The sequence below is a fragment of the Spermophilus citellus genome (assembly GCF_964194105.1).
Source record: "Spermophilus citellus genome assembly, chromosome: 1".
In the NCBI taxonomy this organism is placed as follows: domain Eukaryota; kingdom Metazoa; phylum Chordata; class Mammalia; order Rodentia; family Sciuridae; genus Spermophilus; species Spermophilus citellus.
Genome location: NC_138182.1, coordinates 87,649,988 through 87,668,985, shown reverse-complemented (window position 1 = coordinate 87,668,985; position 18,998 = coordinate 87,649,988). Strand labels below are relative to the sequence as shown.

Sequence of the window (18,998 nt, the reverse complement as noted above, 5' to 3'; positions counted from 1 at the left end):
TGGCTGAATACCCCAAAGTTAGAGCAGCCCCAATTTTGCCCAAGAAAATATAGAGCTAAGGGGGCGGCAACCAATTTTCCAGGACTTAGCCCCCCACCAAAGCACCCGGAGCTCCTAAGAGACCCTGCGTCCAAAAGTACAGGCCTCCGCGAAGCGCCCACTTAGCCGAAACTGACCCTGCAGTGGCAGACCAGGCCCCGCCAAGCCCTCCTGCCCAAGACAGGCCCCCCGCCCCTCCGGTCCCCAGCCCTGCTAGGGCCAACAGAGCCTTCGTCGCCTTCCGCCTCCGCTAAGTGAGACCTAGGCCAGTGGCTAATGGCTTTCCCGCGCCAGACTACCTTGGTCGTACGGATGTGCTCCATTCTGAGGAACGTCTGTCGGCAGCCGGCCTCACAGGCGTACCATGTAGCGGAAGGCACCGGACGGCGACAGCGACTCTGAGCCAGGGGGAACTCCCTCAACCGGCCAGCGCCTACGTTCGTCAGGCCGCCCCCGAGAGCGTCAACCGCGCAGGCGCAGTCGGCAAGCTCGGTCTCCTAGAAACACTTCCCAAACGCCGAGGCCACCGAGAGGGCACAGCGGGATGGGTAGAGCGTCCACCGACGGAGGGCAGCATCTTGGCTGTTAAGTCCACAGCGCCCTCAGACAGTGGAGGACACCAAGCCCTTTGGGGCAGTCCTTTGACAGGCAGCTAGACTAGAACCCGCAGGGTCTAGCGCTGGGAGGTGAGAAGACTCTTCTCGATTTAAAAATGGATCCTGAGTAAAGGGCACTTGGCGCGTGAGGGCACATGCTGGATGTCTATGAAGTTCTTCACCGTGCCAGTGGACAGCGTCAGATTAAGATGATTTTACTTTAGTTTAGAAATTTATTCTAAAGAAATAAATTTACTATAACCTTATTTAAAACAATTATATTCTCTAATACTACAGGATTCATTTGTAAAACATGGTGCATTCATTCAGTGTCAGGACATTACATAACAAAAATGTTGATGTTGTAGTAGCGAGGGAAAAGAGGTAGCTATAGTACAATACGTTCAATGTGACATGTTTTATAATTTTTATTTATGTGAAGCAAAAAGTTTATATTTCTAGATGATAGAATTAGAGGAGTTTTTGTAATTCCTTTAATGCAGTAGTTGGTCTGGAGCATTTTCTCATTTTATCCCCGAGGATCTTGGTGAGATCTGAAGATATTTTTAGTTTTCCTGGCTATGGATAAGGAAAAATGCTACTAGTATCTAGTGGGTCCTGGTCAGATCTGCTGCTGAACATCCTACAATACCCCAGACCAGCCTACACAACAGAGGTATCTGCCCAAAATGTAAGCAGTGCAGAGGCAAAGAATTTCTGCTCCATATTTTTTAAGTGTTCCGTTCTGAACAGTTTCACATTTTTAATTAGAAAAAAAATTTTTTAAGGTTAGGTAGGAGCTAGGGGTGTAGCCCAATAGTAGAAATATGTGCCTAGCCTTGTGAAGCCCTTGTTCAATTCCCAGCATCAAAAGGGAAGGGGTTAGGGAGAAAAATAAATAATCTTTCTTACTATAATTGGTACGATAAGGGCCTAACATCTAACTATTCTAAGTAAAAATTTTGTTTTATTTCATTTTATTCAAGTTATCATGGTGATTTTAGTGCCTAGTATTTTTCAAATACATTGACAATGCAACAGAAATGCTTATTTTTCACAACAGTATTTGTGGTGGAGTTGCTGACCCCTGCAAGGTGAATCTGTAATAAGAATAAGATCAAACCACCTAAACCAACCTTGGTATAGTTTCACATCCAAAACATGCACAATTCCTTTTCTGGAAAAAAAAAAAAGTTCGAAAACAATGTAGGTCTTTACACAAGATCATTTGAGAAAACAGAGGTAAATTATATCATATAACAAACAAGACTTTCTTAACATAACCACTTTTTATATCATTTTCCCTCAAAATCTTATCTCACCCTTTCCCTATTCCCATACAACTCATCCATCCCCTTCTCATTTCTTGACATTTGTCATTTCCTCTCTTACCAAATCTCACAGAGTGAAAATCATAAGGATGTTAGCTACCATTTACCAAGAGATGGTCTGGTGACAGAGTACTAAAGGCTTTACCTATATTACAAGGAAAATACTATTATTTGCCTCATTTCAAAGAAGAGAAAAATGAAACATGATGATGTAACCTACTCATTATCGCACAGCAGATAATAAATCTTGATAATAAAGCCAGACAGTCTGACTCCAGAGTATGTATTCTTAACAACTATTTTATATCGATTCACTTTTCAAAATCCATATTAAAGTTCCATTTATGGTAATATTATACAGTAGAAAATATCCTGATTTTTAAAAAAAATAATGAATATAAAATCAAATTCTATAAAGCATCAGGTAACTGGCAAGATAGTGAGAACTTAGAAATGCAAAATATAGAGAGTATGTATACCCAGAAAGGTAAGCAGGACATTGAAGTTAATGCTGCAAGAGGGCCACTGCAAAGTCAGACCAATTTTTATCTGTTTCGTTGTCCTCTCAACACAAAGTTCAGAACGCAAAGCCTATAGCCCATTTCAGATGGGGAACCCAATGGGAGACATTCCCTACATAAATTCAGAGCCAGAAGGAAAAAAAACAATCCAACCACCAAGACTGTGAGAAAATTTGTTTTGATTTTGAGAAAAAGTCCTGGAATTACTCACTGTCTTGGAAATATTATAGCCACGAGGAGATCATTGGACATATTTATACCTTAGATTCATGTCACCTATGTGATCCAAAAGCCTCTGGGAATATACTTTAAAGTGGTTGAAATTAGTAATGCCTGGAACTTTATTGTTATAAACACAAAACCCTTTAGGTAGATCATACTCCTATAATAGGCCCCAAACAATTTTCACAATTAGTTTCTCATTGAAAATTAAAATAAAGTCACAATAAAAATAACTAGCACACAAAGAAATAATTGTCAAGATAGCTGGCAGGGACGATATAATGACAATCAGATATTTTGTAATTATGAGATTTAATTTAGAAAACAACAATGTTCCCGGACGCTGTGGCACATGCCTGTAATCCCAGCGGCACAGTAGGCTGAGGCAGGAGGATCACAAGTTCAAAGCCAGCCTCAGCAACTTAGCAACTCAACATATTCCCAATCAATGTCCTAATAGGCCCAGCAAATGTTTATACTATAGTGACGGAAGTTAGCAGCACATGTGTGTTATATATGTCTGATAAACTAATTCTATTGATTATAATTCTAATATATAGTTGAGGAAGAAAAGAAGGCAAGTTTTGTTGAAAGCAATATCAAGATTCATTATAAATATAACTTAGGTAGTATATTGTAAGAATACAAATAGGCTTCCAGGAACGGGTTGATTTATAAGAAATATCATATTTTGGATCAATGAGATGGAGATACTATTTTCAATAAATGGTGCTGAGATAATTTGGAATCTATGTGTGGAAAAAAATGAAATATGATCTTTACTCCCAACTATGCATTTCTATGTTGAGAAAAGACCCAAATATGAAAAGTAGAACAATAAAAATTTTGGCAGATATGTGAGAATATACTTGTCACCATTCTAGAGAAGAATATTTAAAACAGGGTGTAAAAATTAGAGATAATAAATTGAATTTTAGATCACAAGTTTCTGTCCCTCAAAAAAAAAAAGAATATAACAGTAAAGCAGTTATAAGGTAAAACATTTTTTAGCACAAATAATATATAAACTATCCATTTCAGAATGTATAAATTCCTATTTACCAATCAATTAGAAAAAGACGAAGACTCAACAGAAAAATAGGTAAAACACTCAAACAGGGGCTTCACAAAAAAAGATATCCAAAACTCCAATATATGTAATCTAAAAGTATTTAACTTTATTATGAATCAGGAAATAAAAAAAGTTTGACAGTAAGAGGTATTGGCAAGGGTAAGTAACAACATGGACTACCAGACATTATAAAATTTATCATCATATAATAAAGTTGAACATGCACACAGCCTAAGAGCTAGCAACCCATTCATAAATGTGTAGACTAGAGAATTTTACCCATATATGCAACAGAATATGTGTAAAAAAATGTATATAGCAGCCTTGCTTGGAATTGTCCAAAACAAAAAATATTAAATACCAGCTATAGAATGGATAGGCTGTGATATTGATAAAGTGGAATATTATGCAGCAATGAAAATAAAAATCTTCAATTACATGTAACAACAGATAAACCTTATAAACATAATGCTAAGCAAAAGACACAAAACAGGGCTGAAGTTGTAGCTCAGGGGTAGAGTGCTCACCTCACAAGTGGAAGGCACTGGGTTGGATCCTCAGCACCACATAAAAAATGAAGGTATTGGGTCCATCTATGACTAAAAAAATTTTTTAAAAGGACACAAAACAGTACATACAGCATGATTCTGTTTATATTGCCTTTTGAATAATTCCATTTATAACATAAACAATATCATCCACCAACAAATCAACCAAAGATGTAGTTTCTTAACAGAAATCTCACACTATAAGAAACAAATGGAAACAAATAGCTTACCAGAGAATTTAGAATCTGAATAATTTGCTTTATCCTTAGAAAATAGCAATTCACGTAGAGTTCAAGTCCTATGTCTGAGTAATAACTGGAAGATCTTTCGTAATAGAATTTTCTGTTTGTGCTACACTAGATAAGGAAGGTGAAGTCAAATTCCAGTGCCTTGGTTTTGCATGGCTGGGCAATTGGCTTTAGGCTAATTTTAAGGAGGCATGATACTCAGGTGATTGTTATTCTACTGTCAAGTTTTCAGTTGACTAACCAAACAATTGAGCTTATTGGGTGAAAATGCTTTCTGTAGCACATAAGAATGGAAAGTCTTGTCCTTGCTAACAAGACAAACAGGAAAATGTATATGAGATAAGAAAGTGTCTTTGAGGTCCAGTCTCACATTTGGTGCAGCTAGAGGCATGTGGTAGACTGTAATATTGCTTATAATATATTCTTATAATATATTCCAGTTTCCTGTCTCTGCAGTGCTCCTCCCTGTGGGATTTAGGGGTCAATTGCTACTTTAGCATAACTTCACTGTGCCAGATACAAGACAGAAATACCACACTAAAATTTTACTAAAATAAAGCTGAAAGAATGGTTTTCCAATTTAAATACTTCCCCCAAAGCCCAAACTATTATCTTTTGAGTTGTACTTTCTTGCTTTAGTTCTATAAATTTATTTTAAAAGTTTCAGATTTGCATCATTATTATAGAGTTCCCATACATCCACAGCCAGTTTTTCCTATTATGAATATTTTGTTACTCCCTACTATATTTTACATGCAATTTCCTTCTAGCTGTTATGTCTTGTTAATTAACATTTCTTAAATGAGAGGCATTTTTCTCTTGCTAATTTTATGTAGGTATTCTTCAAAAGTTTTGGAAAGGATACATTATAAGAATTAAAAGACATACAGAGATGTTTTCTGTCTTCCCACAAAAATAACCTGGATTTATCTTTTTAAAAATCTTCAGTCAAAAGGAAATATGTTAGATTTTACAACCGTTCTCTTCTGTATCATTCTACAGCTATCACTGAAAATAGCATTCTTTAGATTGTCAAAAGTTTTAAGCACACAATAATCTTTTCTTTTCTCCTGTTCAGTAACTATGAATTTTTTCTTTATAACTGAAGTTCAACTGTGTCTCTTTTCCTTTTTTATCATTCCCACTGTGACTTCAATAATGTTTAGTTTTATTTTTAATTATACAAACACATGTTGGTGTGTTCGTATGCCATTCTACTGTCAAGTTTTCAGTTGACTGACCAAACAATTGAGCTTATTGAAACTGCTTTCTTGGAGTCATGTTTCTGTAGCACATAAGAATATAAAGTCTATTTTCTACTTTTGCTACTCAAGATAAGGAAGGTCAAATTCCAGTACCTTGGTTTTGCTAGGGTGGTTGAAAACAGACATTTATTTCTCAGTTCTGGAGGCTGGGAAGATCAGGTTAAAGTGCTTGGAGGTTGGGTTCCTGCTAGGGACCTTCTTGGCTTTCAGAAGGCTCCCTTTTGCTGTGTACTTCTGTGGTGAAGAAAGGAGAGCAAGCTCTGTTTTGTCTTTTATAAGGGTACTAATCCCATCATGGGGACCCGATTTGGTGATTTAATTTAAATTTAGTAACCTCCAAAGGACCCATAGGAGGCAGGACTTCAACATTTGAATTTGAAGGGGATAGGGCTTTAACATATGGATTTGGAGGAGGGTAGCGTTTCAACATATGAATTCGGAGGGGAGCATAAGGTTTCAACATATGAATCTTTGGGGTGTGTGTGGCATAATTCAGTTTTTAACAGATGGTAAATATCAAACTCAATGCTGCAGAAAGTGTTGAATTAAGGGTGGCTGTGAGAGAAGAGGTTGGAAAGAGTGGTCCTTTGGAGGACTTTGAGTGCCAGACTTAGAAGACACTGGGCTTTTGACCAAGGTAGTCATGGTGAGAATTATGCTTTAGGAGAACAAATCCAAGGGGTGTTTTTGGGATTGATTTTTTTTTTTTCGGAAGAGACTGCAGTAGGCAAACCATTTGGAGGAGTAACAATACCTGATGGAAAAGTAAAGATCAATATTCTGGTGGCTGCCTACACACGCACAACTGCCAGGAAATTTTCCTGATGCTCCCGCTGAAGGAGGATTTCATCTTTAATCCCACATATTTTGTATGCTGCTCAAGGAAGATTTTGCCTTATATGGTATTTGTTTCTGTACTTTTCTCATAGCTCCCATTCGGCAGTTCCTCTAGTACTTTCAACCATACAGCCACTAAGCAGCTGTCTGGGAAGGACCCACAGGCATTCCTACCCACTAGAACGCTGACTTGATTATTGTTATTGTTGTTATTATTTGGGTACCAGGATTGAACCCAGGAACACTTAACCACTGAAGTCACATCCCTAGCCCCGTCACTCTTTAATTTTTTTTTTTTTTTAATTGTAGATGAACACAATGAAAGGAAAGCAGGAACGGGGAGACAGGCGAGAGAGAAATGAAAGACAGAGACCAGGTAGAGCTACACATGAGAGTATGTCAGTTTACAAATTAAGGCACATCTCTATAGACGGAGAGAGACAAAGTGAGCTTGGAATTAGGGACTTTTATGGGTCAGGCTCAGGGATTGGGGGGGAGGGAGTCTAATGCAGGCGGTTAAGGGTGGGGTAGATATGAGCGAGTGATGAACCTTTGTCATTTAATGCCCTTGGACGGGAAAGCGACATTTTTCTTAAAAAGGTGGCTGTCACTTAAGATGGCCGTCCTTATGCTAGGCCAGGACATTACCCACAAGACCTTTATTTTATTTTTTTATTTTTATGTGGTGCTGAGAATCCAACCCAATGCCTCACATATGCTAGGCCAGCACTCTACCCTGAGCGACTACCGCAGCCAGCCCCAACCCCAGCCCTTTGTTATTTTGAGACAAGGACTTGCTAAGTTTCTGAGGCTGGCTTTTAACTTGGGAACCTCGTGCCTCAGCCTCCGAAGCCGCTGGGATCCCAGGCATGCTAGCTTCACCCAGCCAGGCCGCACACATGATTCGTCCACTGGCGCACACCACACACAAGAGACCTGGGCGCTCGGCCAAGTCAGCCTGGGGGCTCCACGGGGCCACTCAACCACCCAAGCCCCCTCGGCCCACCGACGTGGCCAAACGAACTCTGCAAGGCCTGGAGCTCCCAGGTGGAGCTCGCGTCGTGGGACCAGTAAATTATGATCGTCTGATTTCTGAATCCTCGAGGAGCTGCTGCGCTCCCTTCCCTCCCTGGGATGGGTCGGCTGCCTGCCGAAGCCGGACTCCTCCGATTTCTGTACGGGAGGTTTAGGGACGTTCACTAGAGCCCTCCCCACCTCTGGGGTTCTAGGCATGCTTTTTAGTGGGAGGTAGGATAGAAATTCATCAGTCACAAAGTACAGAAGGAGGAGAACTACAAAAGGAAGACATGGTGGTTTAAAAACTCGGGGCCCCTACCCTTTCCAGAGAGTAGGCGGGGAGCCAACCCCACCGCCTCCCAGGGTGCCCGGCGCGGCACGTCGCCCACTCCCGTCCCAGAGTTCCCTGCGCTGCCGGGTCGCTTCCGGCGTTCTAGGAGCTCGCGGCGGGCGTTGGGCGTGCTTTGGTTTAGTGGCTCCATCCATTTTGGCCGTGGTTCGCGGTCGCCGCTAGGGCTAGAAGTGCCCGCCAAGTCGGAACTGGCCGAGAACAATGCTGCCCGGTCCATTTCGGCTTTAAGGCTAGAGGAGGGTCTCCGACCTTTTTCAGCTTGCTGACGGCGTCCAGCCCGAGGCAGCCATGGCCACGGGCTTCTCCTTCGGGTCCGGGACGCTGGGTTCCACCACCGTGGCGGCCGGTGGGACCGGCACTGGCGGCGGTTTTTCTTTCGGGACTGGAGCGTCTAGGTAATCACACTTCTTCGCTTTCGTGGTCCTATCTTTCCTCGCGATGCTCTTGGTGCCCCATCTTATCTCCCGCTGATTTCTTGCCGGTGGGCTTGGGGGAAAAGCACCTGACCAGACACCAGCGACTTGGACCTCCCGCTCGCTTCTGGTAGGGACGGGGGCGGAGTATCCCTTTGCTGTGAGGTCTCGAATTTCACAGATGGTTCAGGTATTGTTACTGCCCAGCGGGGTCTGACTAGGTGAAGGGGCCTGGGGTTTCACTCCTAAAGTTTAATCTTGTACTAATCTTAGGCCTAGGTGAAAATTGAGCGAATGAATGAAATTACAGCTTTTTTAGGGCTTTAGAAAGGGACGAATAATAGAAGATGTTGAGGAGGACAATCATGGTTTCTCCTTGTTAATTAAGATTCCTTCGCAGTATGTACGGCCTTTCGTACTAGAGGTGTTTTTATGATTTCGTGATTGTTTTTTTCTCGAGCTTTGCAGACCTTTGTGTCTCATGGGACCCAGTTTATTGGTAATAATTTTCTGTAGCATGTGCATATTGGTATCTCTCTGATAATAATGTCGTAATGGTTCATTTTATCGCTTACTAATTTACAAAACAACTTACTAGTTCAGGTGGAAACATATAAAAAAAGGAAGTTCAGAAAGAATGGGAAGAGAATATAGAAAACTGTAATCTTTAGAACTCAGTGTTAAGAAATGTGTACTCTGTTGACAAGCTGTGGATGTGAATGGCTTAAAGGACATGGTGGTAGATTGAAAAGGCAAAAACACCTTCAGCATTACCTGTATTTTAAAAAAGGAAGGAGAGGGCTGGGGTTGTACCTTAGTGGTAAAGTGCTTCCCTAGTATGTGTCAGGCACTGGGATAGATTATCAGCAGTGCATATAAATAAATAAAGGTCCATCTGCAACTAAAATTTTTTTTAAAAATATATATTCTAAGTTGTAGATGGATACAATGTGTTCATTTATTTTTATGTGGTGCTGAGGATTGAACCCAGTGCCTCAGGCATGTGAGGCAGGCGCCTAACCACTGAGCCACAACCCCAGCCCTAAAAAGAAAAGGAAGGTGAGAGGAACCACATACTACAGGCAAGCCAGAAATCTGGGAGCTTTTCTTCGTACCTCTGCTACTGTGTGCTTTTAATGTAAGTCCTGATAACTTTGCTTCTGCAGGATTCATTTGTCTGCATTCCAGTGCACAAGCTATTATCCTTCATGGCACAGATATTTGTTAAACAAATTTTTGTGTTAGGATCTATTTTGGATGGTAAGACAAATAAGAGTTGTCTTTGGCACTCAAATTCTAAATAAAAATTCCTGGTTCCTGTCAGGTTTTCAGCCAGCCCTCTTAACTTGTGTTGATTGAGAACTGCTATCAGCTCCTGCATGGATTAGTTCAATGGAATCCCAATTGCTGTCCCCAAATCTCCTTTTACATCAGTGATTGGCTCCTCCTTTAGTTACTTCCCACTATCCCTAGAAGGAAGTAAACAAAAAAAAAAAAAAAAAAAAAAAAAGAGAGAGAGAGAGGAAAGAAAAGATATTTCTTTGGGTTTCAAGGCCCCAAATAATCTGCAATCTCTCCAGATTCATCTTGGGCCCATTTTATCATTTCAGTGATCCAGACCCACTGTAGAAAAATAACATTTAAGTTATCACCTAGTATATTTGCACAAATAAGAAATTGAACAATTTCATAGGAACTGTTCATATTTACTTATATTTCATGGGATGCATTTTGCTGTTTTCTATGCTAGTCCATTTCATTTTTTAGAATGTTGTGACCTGCAAAATTAATTTTTTAATTAATCTTTTCTAGTGGTCCTGATCTTAGTTTGAAGAATTCTGTCCTAGCAATACAGGCTTTTGTCAGTTCCTCAGAGGAATGAAGCTAAACATTCCTACTTCCAAGTAGTTCCCTCTACTTAGAGTGCCACAACTTCCTCTCTACCAAACCAATCCCTGTTTATCTTTTGGTACTGAAATGATCTTTTCCTAAGAGGCCTTTTCTGACATGTCAGTCTAAGGGAGATATCCATTCTCATACTATTTTGTATGAGATATCCATTATCATACTATCTTAATATATTAAGTGTGTATATAAATCGTAATTGTTAATATTTATTATTTTGCTTGTAGTATGACCCCCACAGTAGATTGTAAATTCTATGATGCTAGAGACCTTTTCATTCTGTTTGCTCAGCAGACACTGTACTTGGACCTCAAACCATATTTAGTAAATGAATGAACAGTATCTATGTCTCCCACTGTCGGGAAATTTCTTTCTTTTTTATTTATTTTTTTGTTGTAGATGGACAAAATATGTTTATTTTATTTGTTTATTTTTAATGTGGTGCTGAGGATCGAACTCAGTGACTTACCAGTGTTAGGCAAATGCTCTACCACTGAGCCAGAACCCTAGCCCACTGTCGTGAAATTTCTGAGGTCAGAGTCAGAGTATATGCCACTCTATCCTCAGTTCCTAGAACATACCTGGCATAGAAAAAGGTCTTTAATAAATCCTTATTGAATTGGTAAATGAATTATTAGTAATAAATTAGAAAAATTTACTCAGATTTTAGAAAAATTAGGATAAAGTAATGAAAGACAATCAACGTGTCAGCCAAGATGTTGTTCGGGAGGCCTGACTTTGTTAGTATCACCTGGTGATTTGAAGTAAGCCATTTTTAGGGAGTTCCTACATAAGGAAAAGGGATATGATAGTATATCTATCTTGGAGATGTTAGTTGAAGCATGTCAGTTTAGCATCATATCTGGCGCTTGCTAAATGCTTAGTAAATTAACCATTATGTTAGCTCCCAAATCTACTAGAGGCAGACTAAGAAGTTAAAATCACATGCCTGACTTGATGGAGGGTTTTTTTTTTTTTTAAGAGAACTTTTTAATATTTATTTTATAGTTTTTTTCCGGTGGACACAACATCTTTATTTTACTTTTATGTGGTGCTGAGGATCGAACCCAGTGCCCCGCCCGCATATGCCAAGCAAGCGCGCTACCGCTTGAGCCACATCCCCAGCCCAATGGAGTTTTGTTTTATCACAGCACATTCTATCAGGTCCTTGGCAGATAGCCCTGGATTGAGTCAATAATCTGTTGGGTCTAGGGTAGATTTTTTTTTTTTTTTTTAAGAAAATTTTTCTGCCACATGGGTTTTTTTCTTTTACTTTTTTCTTTTAAGAAATTTTTCTTTTACTTTTTTTCTTTTAAGATTTTACTTTGATATGTTTCTATGGCAATATTTTTAATTTTAGTTATGTAACACTTGGTAGTACCTTCAGTTATCAAGAAATTTTACATATTTTGATTAATTTTTTGAAAACATTTTCACCGTGTATCTGTGTATCTATTACTACCACCACCCCACCCTCTGTAGTAATAGGGATTGAACCCAAGGGCACTTTACTACTACATCCCCAATCCACCTTCTTTTAAAATTCTATCTATCTATCTATTTATTTTTCAGGCAGGTCTAAGGTGGTGAGTGTCTCACTAAGTTGCTGAGGCTAGTCTTGAACATGTAATCCTCCTGCCTTAGCTTCTTGAGTTATTGGGATTACAGGAGTATTCCGCAATGCCCAACTCCTATTTATTTTTTATTTAAAACAAGAGTCTCACAAAGTTGCCCAGTCTGGTTTTGACTTAAGATCCTCCTGCTTCTTTTTAAAAAAAGTTCTGTGAATTTACTAGCCCATGTTATATACACATAGTAGATCCAAAATAACAATATCGTAGACTACCATCAGTGAAACCATGTGTTCATGCATTCTTTTTAGTTGTACTTCCTATGCTCTGTGAATGTATAATCATTGAATACTGTAATATCTTCTTTTTAACTTACACCTAGCTTTTTTGTTTGTATTTTTTAAACTGGGTATCTCACTTAAGTTTTTATTGTAGTCAATACTATTTCTTAAAATACTTTTCTTTTTTAATATTTTTTTTAGTTATCAAAGGCTTTATTTATTTATGTGTGGTGCTGAGAATCGAACCCAGTACCTCACACATGCTAGGCAAGTGCTCTACTACTGAACCACAACCCCAGCCCTCTTAAAATACTTTTAAAATTTATTCAATAAGCGATCAGAGATCCTTACAATTGTCAGTGAATCCTTGTAGCCTAATTTGGCCTCCTTCCTGCTCTTCAGACATCCAGGGGTGCATACATATATGGTAAACTAATACATAACAGGGTACTCTTTCTTTTTTCTTTTTTTTAAATTGTAGATGGACACAATACTCTTATTTATTTATTTTTCTTAATGTGGTGCTGTGGATCGAACCCAGTGCCTCAATGCTAGGCAAGCACTCTACCACTGAGCCACAACCCCAGCCCCCACTCCTCCTTTTTTCTACTCAGCATTGATGTCCTATCTCAAGGCCTAGCTCTTTAATGGGTTCCTCTGTCTCCATGCCCTATATACTGATAAGTCTTTTATCTCAAACTACTGCAATAATTATTTTTGCCATAATTTGGCACTTGATTATAATCTGCTTTATTGAAGGTATATATTTCTACTGCTTGAATCATAACACTACCCTTTCACTAGGCCCCCTAATGTGTGCAGAAAACCAAATTAATTTTTGGGTAATTATGGAATTGGTGATGCCTGCACCTAAGTAACTTGGAGAACTATTCTGACTTTGATTACAGTTATTTGTGTTATTTTATCCCCCTGAGGAACAACATGTTCTTTGAGTAGGAATTATCTTAATTATCTTTGTATCCTTTGCAATTTCAGGCACACTATCTTGCACATAATGTTGTTTAATTCAATTTATAAGCATTCCTAATGATAACAGTAACAACATTTATTGAAGTGAATTTGCCATTTACAATTTCTTAACCAGAATAAATAAACCTACTTAGTGGTACTATTATGCCTGTTTTGCAGATGAAGAAGAAATAAAAGTTCAATGAAGTTAAGTGTTGTCACACAAATACTAGCACATGGGGAAGCTGGTATTGGAACCCAACCTCTACTGCCTCTTCTTATATTGAAACATCCTAAGGATATTAAGATTTTTTAGAAAGATATTGGGTTCTGTCATGGTGATTAGTCTTTATGGCGGAGCAGAGAGGGAAGTAGTAATAAAGATAAGTGGGATTTCCCATTATGCTATGCATGTTATAATCTATTAACTTTCCCACTTTGTTTTTGGTTCTGGGGATTGAAACCAGGACCCTTTTCATGTTAAGCAAATACTTTACCACCCCTGCTCCTCCTACATAATTCTTGAAGTATCAAATTGTGAAACTTTCTTGCTTATTTTCATAATATGCTCTCCTACCTATAGATAGCAAATTTGCACCTCTGAGGCTTGATAATAGCAGTTGAAAAGTTGTAAATTTTGTTATACCACTTGTTTTTATCCTTTCTTTAAGCATTCAAGAAACTCACTAAAGAGAGCTTTTGCTACTGAGCACATAATCTTGATAGATGTCAATTTAGCTTTGCATTTAATTTTTGCCAGGACATGCTCACTCCAGCACGCCTCCAGCCCCTAATGTCTCAGTTTTGGTGACAAGATTATCATTCCCCCCACCCCCATGAATATGTACTATAGCAATAGAGAGATGGCTAAGGTACCTTAGAATAACTTGTGTATTTTTCTTTGTGCTTTCTAATTTTTTTGATTCAGTTTGGAAATGTGAACTCTATTTGAGTAGTTCCAAAGGAAAATAATATACATTATAAGATTTATTATGGCCATTTTCAAATATGATAGTTTTCAAACAAAAACTAATAAAAGTAGAATGTGTTCCTTGCTTATGATTATCTTGAGGTCTGAAATCCTGATTGCTCTACTGTGCTTTTCTTAAAAGCTTGGTATTGTATTTTTGTAAGACTAATTTTACATTTGGAGAACAGAAAGATATTTTAACTTGGTTAAAGTTGAATTTATTAGTTTTCTTTTGAACATTAGGTGTATATTAGATGTATAATAAAAAAGAAAATAACCCAGAAGAATTAATTTTTATTTTTCTTAAGTAAACATTGACTATAACAGATTTTTTTTTTATTGTGTGTATGTTTTAATAAATAAGCAACCCTTCTGTGGGGCTCAATTTTGGAACTCTTGGAAGCACTGCAACTCCAGCAACTACGTCTACTTCTTCGGGTGGTTTTGGAACCGTACTCTTTGGATCTAAGCCTACCACTGGGTTCACTCTAGGAGGAACAAACACAGGTAAAGAGGATTTTCACATTTTCAGGGAGTAGGCTTGGGATATTCCTTTTCCAATGGGATATTTATTTTCCAATTTTCATCTTCTGTCTCCGTTTAGAGGTTGTTATTGGTAGTGGAACTTAAAATAAGGCTAAATACCAAGATGAATGGAATACAGGGATTTGGAAATAGGGTGATAGGCTGAGTTATTGGCTATGATTATAAGGAAGGGTTTCTCAAAAAATATAAGATTTCTTTAAATATAATGAACTAAGGAGATTTAAAATTTTATATTAGATTATATAATACATTTTTTTCCTTAATAAAGAGTATTGTTTAAGCCAAGTTTACCAGTTTGGAACATTAATTAACTTAGCATGTAAGCATGTATGGAACGGCCAGCGTTGAAAAATGTTTTACTGGAGCTGACCATTTAAAAAGTTTTTGCATCCTTACTTACTTTCTCTGTCCTCAAAGCCTTTTGGTTTTCGCCACCTTTGTGTTGACCTTCAGACTTGGAGTGCAGCACATTTCACAGCCATACCCAGAAAATGAAAGGACAACTGGGGTACCAACCAGTGAGTTTCCTAAGATAGTTTTGTGTGCCTGCATTTTGTCTGGAGTAGTTTTTTTTTTCCCCTCTGTTTTATTTTGTTATAAGCAATAGTTTGCATTTTATAAACCTTATTTCCTTATTAATCAAATTATATAGCCTGTAATATGAAAACCAGTGCCATAGGAAAAATTCTTGTGTTAGTGGTTATGGTGGCAGATATCATGATCTATTAGTCTTAATAGACTAATGTATTTATTAGTCTATTATCTATTTGCCTCCATGGAGGCGACACCTGAGGGTTTTTTTCCCTTATGAATGCCATCTTCCTTGTTTAAATTTTATTTCTCTTTTTGTTCTCAGGAATAGCAACAACTATAACTACAGGACTAACTCTGGGTAAGAATTTTTGAGGAAAGATCTCAGATCTGTGGTTTCCTAAAAATTTAAATGAATTAAGTGATCTTTCTACTCTTTTCTTATATCTCACAGTACTGGGATATAGAAGAAAGTATACAAAGAAAATCTTGAGTATAGATCCTAAGTACTCCTTTCAATATTTGAGTACTTAAAAGTGATTTATACATGATTTTAAAAATTCAGATAAATATTTTAAATACAGAATTGGTTTTTAATGCAGAAGTTTATTTTATATTACTTTTTCAGCATTTTGACTAAATATTAGGAAAAGAGCCAAGCTGCACACCAGAAGTCTTACAGTTAATCTCTGGTTGTAGCTTTAAATAATGTGAAGCCTTAGACAGTCGTATAAAGTATGTAGTGACAAAGCTCTTAGCTGTCTATAAAATATTGTAGGGCTGGGGTGTAGCATAGTGGGAGATTGCTTCCCTAGCATGTATGGGGTCCTGGGTTTGATCCCCAGTACTGAAAAAGAAAATAATAATGATACTGGACTAAAAAGTTCTTTGATTCCCTTGTCACTCAGAAACATAATAGTTTCTGTAGTGCTATGCTTACGAGAATGTAAATAACTAGGTTTTATCCTGCTTTGACTCTTAACGGTGAATAATGGGTGACAGTAAAGTGAAAGGAAAAAATGAAAGGATGTATGGGAGTTCAAAACACAATTTGAGTCAAATGTATGAAAGATGATATATCATGAGCTATGTAATGCTTTAAATAATCAATAAAAAATAAAAATTTCCATGAATAAAAAAAAAATGAAAGGATGTTGAAAAGCTCTTAAATTGGTTAAGGATTGACTATTCACTTGAATGCTGTTGGCTTGTCATCAATGGAAAACACATCTGTTTGTCACCAGAGCTTTGGACAGGACTGGCTGAGGGCAAGTAATTTATTCCTCTTACTATCTGAGGTTATAAAACCCATCCATACATGATTTTGGAGTACTGTGCTCTCGAAGGAACTTGTAATCAGGGCAATCCAGAAGCATAGTTTCTGACTTCTTTTTTCTCAGTGGTTTCAGGAGAAGCCCAAATGTGGGTCATTCATACATTTCTTGTTTGAATAGTTACTGTTTTCTGTGTGATTATGAGTATGCATGAAGCCTTGAAAGTCAATATTAGCTTGTATTTGCAATGGTGTTGGTGAGAATGGTATTGATGGTGAAGTCAGGAAATTTGGGGTGTACATGCAGGACATTGATCTAATATGAGATGACGGGGGTAAGCAGGTATATAATATGGACTTGTGTAATTTGATAAATATCTCATAGACATAGGACGATACAATGAAAGGAAAAGCAAGAAGAGAATAGGGTTATTTTGGGACAGAAAATATTCCAGACAGAAGTAGAATGCAGTGTTTGCTCAATCATAAAACTTATTCCAATGGAATAAGAAAAACATTTTGTTCATGGGGCTTAGGATTCAAAAGTGGAAATGGTGGGAAGAATTGAGATTTGAGAGCAGGTTGGAACCAGATTAGAAGGTCACTTATGTGCCTGATTTTTAGACTATTGTAGAATAATCTAGAGTTAATTGGAACCATAAGTTGGTAGGGTCACCAGGATGTTGTTTTTGAGGTAACTGGGATAATGCCAAAAATAGAGTTCAGAAGAGATTGGCAGAGAAATTAAGTCTGTTGTTGTAGTTCTTGAGAGGTGGTTTAATTTAAGGTTTTTGAGAATGCCTGTAATCCAGGGATATTTCTGAAATAGAATTAGCAGGATTTATAGCCAGTGGAATTCAGAGGAAGGAAGGACTGTGAAAAAAAATCGTGGCTTTTTTGGCTTTAATAATTGAATTGACCTTGGTGGGCCTGGGGCTTTAGCAAAATTAGATTTATTTGGGGTTTTTTTGGAAAGGTAAAGCCAGCTAACGGGCATTCAGGTAGATGCACATTTTAGTCTCATGTGTACCCATAAGTGGGTGACATTAAGGGAACCCTACGGAATATCAAGACATCAACAGACGAAGGAAATCTACAAAAGAATATGGGAAAGGAATAGCACAGAAACTAGTAGTAAGAGATCTGAGAGCTGACAGGACCCAGAAAGAAGAGTATTTTTAAGGATTAGAGAATGTTTGCATAGTCTTGGAGAAGAGGGACTGTTTTTCTTTTGAGAGTAAAGGGAAAAAAGGATAAATACTGTTTTATATAAACCTAGGTATTGAATTTATTGATCATAATATTATATTGATTGGGGTGTTTTCACCTTTCTTAAAAATCTAAAGGACCTTTTTTTTTTCTGAATTCACCATGATTTGGTTCTAACCTCTATTTTATTTTTCGTGCATACACATGTATTCTTATTCTGTTGACACAAAATAGGATCACAAACTTAGAGGGATCCTGATTGAAACCAATATGATATGTATACACTTAAGGTAAAATTGGATTTTATCTATTAAAACAGGAACACCAGCCACTACATCTGCATCTACAACTGGCTTCAGTTTAGGATTCAATAAACCTGCAGCATCTGCCACACCATTTGCTCTTCCTATTACTTCTACCTCAGCAAGCGGTCTCACTCTTTCATCCGCTCTGACATCAACTCCAGCAGGTGAGTAGAGAACATAGATACCCACTTTTCCTTCTTTATTTATTTGGTACCAGGGATTGAACCCAGGGACACTTAATCACTGAGCCATATCCCAGCCGGTTTTTTTTTTTGTTTGTTTGTTTGTAAAGACAAGTCAGTGTTGGCCATTACTGCAGCAGGGAACGTCTTGGAATGTGTTCTTTATTTACAGAGTAGAGCAAGGGACAGGATTAGAAAGGTAAAATGTAAAGCTTTTAATACCTGCTTTGTTTTCAAGGAGCCATTTTATGACAAGGAAGGATAAAAATGTTATATAAACCTTACTTAGCTTAGTATTTGTTTAATTGTAAAAGTGGAATTTGGAAGCCTGGGTTGGAAACACTTGTATGGAATCAGTTACCTGATACTGTTCTAATATTACCTGAAGCCCTTATTTCTCTCAGTTTTTGCTTTATAGCTACTATTCTTTTGTTCTAAAGTGTATATAATTTTTATCTTTAGCGAGTAGATTTTGCAAAGAGACAATTTTATCATGGAAATCAACTTAAAATTTTTTTACTTGTATTTTTCTATGGTGTACTTAAGTAATGTGCCATTTGAAGGCTTAGTATCTCATTTTTCGTTAGCATCCACTGGATTTACTCTAAATAATCTGGGAGGAACAACAGCCACAACTACAACTGCATCAACAGGCCTTTCTTTAGGGGGAGCCTTAGCTGGTTTGGGAGGTTCACTTTTCCAGAGTACAAACACAGCAGCATCAGGTAATTGATGATATTTACTCTACAGAATAGTAAGTATTTGTATTTAAATTATTTTTTATTTTTGCCTTTT

At 37.8% G+C, this 18,998-nt stretch overlaps 2 protein-coding genes across 6 annotated transcripts in view; one reads left to right on the top strand and one right to left on the bottom strand.

Annotated features, from left to right (window-relative positions):
• The window catches only part of MTMR6 (myotubularin related protein 6), a 36,750-nt gene extending 36,245 nt beyond the window's left edge, over window positions 1-505 (bottom strand). For both annotated transcript variants that reach the window (XM_081281780.1, XM_081281779.1), the window contains exon 1: window positions 339-505. In XM_081281780.1, coding sequence (XP_081137906.1) covers window positions 339-362 — 24 coding nt within the window. In that variant the 5' untranslated portion in view covers window positions 363-505. The remainder of the gene's footprint in view (window positions 1-338) is intronic.
• Window positions 506-7,779: 7,274 nt separating this feature from the next.
• The window catches only part of NUP58 (nucleoporin 58), a 49,565-nt gene continuing 38,346 nt past the window's right edge, over window positions 7,780-18,998 (top strand). The window contains exons 1-5 of one of the 4 annotated variants that reach the window (XM_081280154.1): window positions 7,780-8,443; window positions 14,522-14,664; window positions 15,560-15,595; window positions 18,036-18,185; window positions 18,791-18,928. In XM_081280154.1, the coding sequence (XP_081136280.1) occupies window positions 8,337-8,443; window positions 14,522-14,664; window positions 15,560-15,595; window positions 18,036-18,185; window positions 18,791-18,928 (574 nt within the window). In that variant the 5' untranslated portion in view covers window positions 7,780-8,336. The remainder of the gene's footprint in view (window positions 8,444-14,521; window positions 14,665-15,559; window positions 15,596-18,035; window positions 18,186-18,790; window positions 18,929-18,998) is intronic. The other 3 variants (XM_081280152.1, XM_081280155.1, XM_081280153.1) reach the window with 3 other exon arrangements.